Genomic DNA, 7,250 nt, shown 5'->3' on the forward strand with positions numbered 1-7,250 from the left:
TGTGTGTGTGTGTGTGTGTGTGTGTGTGTGTGTGTGTGTGTGTGTGTGTGTTTGCTGCCAATTCCACAGTTCCCTTGTCGTATTTGTGGAGGCACGTTCAGCACTTCATCCAGCCTGAGACGTCATGAGCGTGTCATTCATGAGGGCAACAAGAGAGTCTTCCATTGCCAGTGAGTTATTTCAGCCTTCATCAAATACGTTTTCTAGTTCATCAGACACAGACTTTTCTTTTATGGTTTATTTGAGAAGGACAAATACAGTATACATAGAGAACTGCATGACAGTGTATCAGAGAATTTGTTGCTGCAGCTAACTTCCGATGCTTGTCTCTCAACACATAACTATTATTTCCCATTTTCAATGTTTTGCTGAAAAATAAATCGCTGTCTGATTGATTATTCAGGCATGTTAATTGGTAGAGATAGACTGATATATTGGCGTACTGCATATCGTGTATGTAGATTCTTTCATTCATTTATTTATTATTTTGTAGCCATGCCAAATATATGGCCCATCGCACATTAAATTTCAAGACACCATTATTTACATACATCCTCCAGTCTTACATATACAAAACATGTGGGAAAGGAAAAAAACAAACTAAAAACACGCTAAAAACAAACAAAAACAGGGCTAATTTATATGTTAATATGTGTACTGCTATCTCAGTCTTCAAGCATCTTCCATATTTACAAATATATTTTTTTTAAATCAACTTACATGTTGTAATCAGATTTTTAAAACTCTGAAATCAGTCAGATTACATAATTAAGGCCTAGACTCTGACCTGCTAATCTTATATTCAGATTTAACCCTGGGTCTTTAATTTTCAGATATTGCACAGAAGGAAAACGCACCTTTGGTAGTCGGTTCTTACTGGACAAGCATATTCGGCTCCATCACAGAACCACAGATGGACAGGTGAGTGAAGACAGTGCAGTGTAGCTCTCTCTGTTTCTGGACATCAATAGGCTTTATCTGTGTCCCAGTTACATACTACAACTTATACTGCACGACCTTCTGTTATCACAAAAAAGTGAAGTCTTTTGTATTCTAACTGCAGAAACAGTATACTGTGACCATTTGTAGTTACAGTAGTTTATACTCAAGACAGTAAAAAGTGTAATGTGTAAAAATGGCAAAGATGTTTCTTTATTTTGTCTATAATTTTTTTCTTGTGTTTTTTATAAGGTGTGCTGGCAATGTAAGTTTTACGTTTTATTTGTTGTTAACTACAGGTGATATGGAAATGGGACAAAACAAAAGTATCCATCAAAATTCAAACCAATCAGCCACAACAATAAAATCAGCATTTGTGGAAATGCCGGACTGCAGAGGTCCTGCGTCTGTGCCTCAACAGGTCCCACTGTGGATCAGAATTAGCTCTGACTTGCCGAGGCATAGACACAGGACCTCCAGGGTTCATCACCTTCCACAAAAGCTCAATCAGATTAGGATCTGTGGAATTTGGAGGCCAGGTTGACGCCTTGAGCTCTTGGTCACATTCCTCGGGACATTCCTGAGCAGTTTTGGCGATGTGTGTTGTCCTGCTGGCGCAGGCACTGCCATGGGGGAGTGCCATTGCCATGACGGGGGTTATTTGGTCTGCAACAGTGTTTGGGTGAGTGGTTTGTGTCAAGTGGCATCCACATGAATGTCAGGACCAGAGGTTTCACAGCAGAACGTTGCACCGAAACAAGAAGATCAATATTATTCACTTCACCCCTCAGTGGTTTTATGTTGTGGCTGATGGGTGTAAATTCTCCTTGCGCTTTTTGCTTGATTCGTTTATCAATACTGAAGTCTCTCTCTTTCTCTGTGTCCTCAGGACAGACCCATGACCAGAAAACGTGCAGCCACAGGAGGAGAAGGACCGGGCAGTTCCTCAGAACAGGACGGTGAGGGCGGACCTCCTGGAGGCAGAGCGGGAGACGAGGATGAAAACGCCACTGAGGACGGTGAGGAGGGGGCTGCAGGTCCTGCAAAGAGAACCAGGGCGTCCATTGCGTCGGCATCGTTGGCACCCAGCGAGCTTGAGGAGGAAGACAACGTTTTCCGCTGTGTCCCGTGCGGCTTTTCAACCGAGGACGGGGCAGAGTTTCAGCGCCACATCCCCCAGCACCGGGCAGACACAGCCTCTTTCCAGTGCCTGCAGTGCGGCGTCTGCTTTGCATCAGCCGGCTCTCTCAGCAGGCACCGCTTCATCACTCACCGTGTGCGGGACACCCAGGGCGACGCGGACCGCAGCACCCCGCGCGCTCACGGCTCTCCTGACGGCTCGCCTGCTGGCTCCCCTCTGGCGCATGGCGAGGACGGAGAGGGCAATATGTGCTGCAAGGTGTGCGGCCGGCGATTCGACAAGGCCTCAGACCTCAACACCCACTTCAGGACCCACGGCATGGCCTTCCTCACCGCACACAAGACAGACAAGCCCCAGTAGAGGAGGGGGTGACTGACAGATCTACAACGAGGAGTCATGACAGAGGTGGGAGGCTGTAGAACATGAATGTTGATCCTGAGATGAAACAGCTGCTTCCTGTGCAGTTTTTTTTAGCCAACATAAACTGTTCCACTCTAATCTACGGCACCTCTTCTGTGCGATTGTAACTGCATGTTTGATCATGTTTCCGGTCACTTAACAGAACACACCTGTGATAGACTCTCGAGCGGGAAGGCTCTCAAACAGCCCCGAGTAAAGCATTTATATATCAGCCATACTGTGTTTAATACGTCTTGTCCTTCCATCTCAATCACTCTGCACTGACTGTAGCCACCTGCCTGTTTTTAAACATAACACACACAAACACATCCCACTGTACTCCTGACAGCTGTAGTGCCCATATTTTTGTACCTAACATTGTTCGTGGTATTCATACTCGTTCGCCTCAAGCTCATTTTTCTGGCGTGAGCTCAGTTTTAACGTCTTAAAACTGATTTCAAGCTAAATTCTCAAGAAGCATGAAGAGGAGAATTTAACACTGATTTTTATGTTGCTATAATATTTATTTATACGAAACACATCACTGCTGTTGGTATCCGTGAGTTGGTTGCGTCGAATCATACTAGATTTGGTTTACCTGCAACAGAAACATGAGATAAGAATCTCTGGCGGTGTTTTATTAGGAGACGAGGTTACTGGAGGTCTGTAACCTGTGTAGTGTGAATAATGTGTGATGTTGTTAATCGTTAAGCTAGAGGAAGAAGAGAGGTCAGGCTTCCTGCCAGTAGTATATGTGTACGTTTTGCCATGTAAATACATATTACACTAAAAGAAAGCGTTCTGGTTTTAGTAACTTGCTATGATAATGTGAATACGTATAGTATTTGTACTTGTACTGTTCCCTTTTTTTCCAAACAATTTGAAGTTTAAAAGAATCCCCCCCCAGAGGTAGCTATACATTGTAATTACAAAGCAGAGGGAGAGCGCGGGGGTCGTGTTGTCTTAATGTGTATGAATACAAATGTTTATCTCTTTGAGACGGTTCTTTTTTATCTACAGAATCAGTGCTTGCTGTACTCACATTTCTTTTTGTATGTTTCAAAAACAGCCTTCATGGTCACACGATGGAGGCCTAAGAGTGGATTTTCTTTTTTTTTTGTTTGTATCTTTTATATGTCATAATATCATATTTATATAGCTCAATAGTGGAAACTTCATGTCATTTTCTTTTCCATGGTTGTGGTCTGCTTGCTGAAATGCCATACACTTTCGTGCTGTTTCAAAATAAATGTGTAAAAGAGACGATTTACTCTTGCGGCAGCTTCATCTGCAGAGTTCAGGGTTGGATTTACTTGATAAATTGGACTGTTTTCAGTTTTCCGTTCATATTGCATTCAGATGATTGATTACATAGTGTAGGTTTTCTGAAAGCTTAGGGATATGGACGAAACGGAGTAGCACCAATGTAAATTGTAGGGGCAGCGTAGCGTAGCTCAAGCCGGACACAATGATTATACTATGGACAGAGTGAATCAGTAATATACACGCCTCCAGGAAAATAACCTAGTCTTGCTTTACCATTTTTACCACTTGCGGCCTTATGTTTAAAATTGTTGACAGGATACCTCGAATTGCATGACCCTATTCTGAATTTTTGTTGATGTTTTATATTTGTAAAACTATCTTCGACTTTCAAAAAGCAGTTTAACAATATGTGCGATTACTATGTAAAAATCTAAAATGAACATTTAAAAAAAAAAAAGTATCATGTACCCCCTGCAGTGTTCAAAATTACCCCTAGGGGTATGCATGCACCAATTGAATCAAGAAACACACTGATCATTTGTATCAAATTTTATAGCAATTTATCCAAAAGTTTTTTAACAAAACATCAGAAACTAGATTTAGTTGTGCTTGCATGTGCAGTTATGCTACAGGACATGTATCTCTGCAAACACAACCAATCTGCTTGTTTCAATACATCAGTCACATATATTTACAAAGACAGCTTCAGTGAGTATTACACCATAAACAGCCTTAACTATACACAACAAACCGCTTAACTGCGGCTTACTTTTAGCACTAAGAGCTTTTTTCACAGTCCAGCTCCAGCTCTGTCTTGCCCTCAGTGGCCTCCTGGCATGAGGTCTGGAGCTCAGACGGACTGAGAGGATGGTGGGCTTCAATCATCAGCTCGTACATCAGAGTTCCCAGCAGCGCTCCAATGCAGGGAGCCACTATGGGCACCCACCACCAACCACCTCCAGCCCTGTGAAGACAGTAAGATTGATTTATTATTATCAGCAACATACATGGTTAAAATTCAGAGATAAAACTGATCGCCTGATTGAAACTAACTTAAAGACATCCACTCCCCAGCCGGCGATGTATGTGAACAGTCGAGGTCCAAAATCCCTGGCGGGGTTGAGGGCATAGCCGCTGTTGGATCCCATTGAGATGCCAATAACCAGCACCGCTGCTCCCACCAGAACAGGCTGAAGCCCATCAGGGAGGGTGCTGTTCCTCTGGTCCCCAAGAGCGAGGACACATAACAGCAGTGCAGCCGTGCCGATGATCTGGAGAACAGGGAAATGGTATGTATGTATGCAGAAAGGCGATTGTGTTCACATCCTGTCGTGTATTTAGGCCAGAAGCAGAATAACAGACTCAGTGAAGGAAAAATGGTGTTAACTGATCCTGATGTGATTGATGGGCCTTTGATTAAAAAGGGAGTGACAGTATCTCACCTGGTCCATAACACCTCCCCACAAACTGAGGTAGTCAGCTGGATAGGTGGCGAATATGCCAGCTGTGGCAGTGGGACCCGTCACTGTCAGCTCACCTTCGCTGTAAGCATGGATGGCATCTGCAATTATCACACATGGGAGACATATGTACCATTAAAAGGGTAATTTTAAAAAAGCATAGTATGTCATTAAAATAGTATGTCACTGCAGTGTACTACTTGTAACTGTAGTATGTAGCATTCAAAATGCCATAAAAATATGTGTAGTTTATATAACATACTATACATAAGTATAGTAGTTGCATCAAAATACCACAAAGAATAAAAAGTGAAGAATGTTGTCCAAAATAGCCCAATCGAGTCATCATGTCATCCAAAACAGGAACACAAAAAACCAAAAACACCATAACAAAGGATGTTGAAAAACAACTGAAAATGCCATATTATAATATGGAGAAAAATGTCAAAATATGACGACCCAAAAACAGCTGAAAACACATAAAATAGCTTACCAAGACGCATGATAGCATAGTATGTTGCAAAAACGGCAAAAAACACCGTGATATGTCATGTTGAAAAACTTTTCCAAAAAGCAATACTATATTATGGCAAAAATTGTCAAAAAATGACGTGACCCAAAAACAGCTGATAAAGGCATTAAATAGCGTACCAAGACACGCCATAGTATAGAATGTTACAAAAACGTCCAAAAATGACATGATGTAGCATATTGACAAAATGCTTTTGACATGTATTGTATTATGGTGTTTTTGGCCGTTTTTGCACCATTCTGCTAGGGCGTGTCTTGGCAAGCTATTTTATGAAGTTTTCAGCTGTTTTAAGCTGTTTTTGGGACATGCCATTTTTTGACATTTTTGCCATACTATAGCCTTGCATTTTGGATCATTTTTTTTCAACATGCTATTTCATGGTGTTTTTGAACATTTTCCAACTTTCTTTGCTTTGCTGTGTCTAAGCACACTTTTTAAGTAGGTTTTCAACAGTTTTCAGCTGTTTTTGGGACGTGTGAAATTTTGACATTTTTGCCATACTATAGCCTTGCATATTGGGTCATTTTTTCGACATGCTATTTAATGGTGTTTTTTGACGTTTCTGTAACTTTCTTTGCTTGGGCATGTGTAAGTACGGTATTTAAGGAGGTTTTCAACAGTTGTAAGCTCTTTTTGGAACGTGTCAAATTTTGACATTTTTGCAATACTATAGCCTTGCCTTTTGGGTCATTTTTTTGAGATGTGATTTTATTGTGTTTTTGACCATTTTTGTAACTTTCTTCACTACAGCCTGTCTCAGGACACCATTTAAGGATGTTTTCAACACTTTTCAGCTGTTTTTGGGACGTGTCAAATTTTGAGATTTTTGCCATACTATAGCCTTGCCTTTTGGTCATTTTTTCGCTATGCTATTTTATTGTGTTTTATGCCGTTTTCGCAACTTTCTTTGCTTTGCCGTGTCTAAGCACACTTTTTAAGTAGGTTTTCAACAGTTTTCAGCTGTTTTTGGGACTTGTGAAATTCCATACTATAGCCTTGCATATTGGGTCATTTTTTCGACATGCTATTTAATGGTGTTTTTTGACGTTTTAGTAACTTTCTTTGCTCTAGCGTGTGCAAGCACGCTATTTAAGGAAGATTTCAGCAGTTTTCAGCTGTTTTTGGGACGTGTCAAATTTTCACAATTTTGCCATACCTTTTTGCCTTTTGGGTCATTTTTTGACATGCTATTTTATCGTGTTTTTGGACGTTTTTGCAACTATCTTTGCTTTGGCATGTGTAAGCATGAGATTTAAAAAGGTTTTCAACATGTTTCAGCTGTTTTTGGGACGTGTCAAATTTTGACATTTTTGCCATACTATAGCCTTGCCTTGTGGGTCATTTTTTCGACATGCTATTTTATTTTTTTTTCTGCTGTTTTCGCAACTGTCTTCCCTATGGCGTGTATAAGTACGCTATTTAAGGAGGTTTTCAACAGTTTTCAGCTGTTTTTGGGACGTGTCAAATTTTCACAATTTTGCCATACTATAGCCTTGCCTTTTGGTCATTTTTT

The 7,250-nt window shown here is 41.0% G+C and overlaps 2 protein-coding genes across 2 annotated transcripts; one reads left to right on the top strand and one right to left on the bottom strand.

Annotated features, from left to right (window-relative positions):
- The first annotated feature begins 73 nt into the window (after nt 1-73).
- LOC121965638 (zinc finger protein 687b-like) lies at nt 74-2,440 on the top strand. The gene is made up of 3 exons (XM_042515772.1): nt 74-170; nt 834-921; nt 1,829-2,440. Exon 3 carries the CDS (start codon nt 1,838-1,840, stop codon nt 2,438-2,440), a length of 603 nt encoding a protein of 200 aa, XP_042371706.1. The 5' UTR covers nt 74-170; nt 834-921; nt 1,829-1,837.
- A 1,839-nt stretch (nt 2,441-4,279) lies between these two features.
- LOC121965637 (aquaporin-10-like) lies at nt 4,280-5,708 on the bottom strand. Its single transcript, XM_042515771.1, has 4 exons — nt 5,699-5,708; nt 5,188-5,306; nt 4,799-5,016; nt 4,280-4,709 (listed from the first exon to the last, which is right to left on the bottom strand). The coding sequence occupies exons 1-4, from the start codon at nt 5,706-5,708 to the stop codon at nt 4,523-4,525; spliced, it is 534 nt and encodes a 177-aa protein (XP_042371705.1). The 3' UTR covers nt 4,280-4,522.
- Between the last annotated feature and the right edge of the window lie 1,542 nt (nt 5,709-7,250).

The sequence above is a fragment of the Plectropomus leopardus genome, unplaced genomic scaffold (genome assembly GCF_008729295.1).
Source record: "Plectropomus leopardus isolate mb unplaced genomic scaffold, YSFRI_Pleo_2.0 unplaced_scaffold20996, whole genome shotgun sequence".
NCBI lineage: Eukaryota > Metazoa > Chordata > Actinopteri > Perciformes > Serranidae > Plectropomus > Plectropomus leopardus.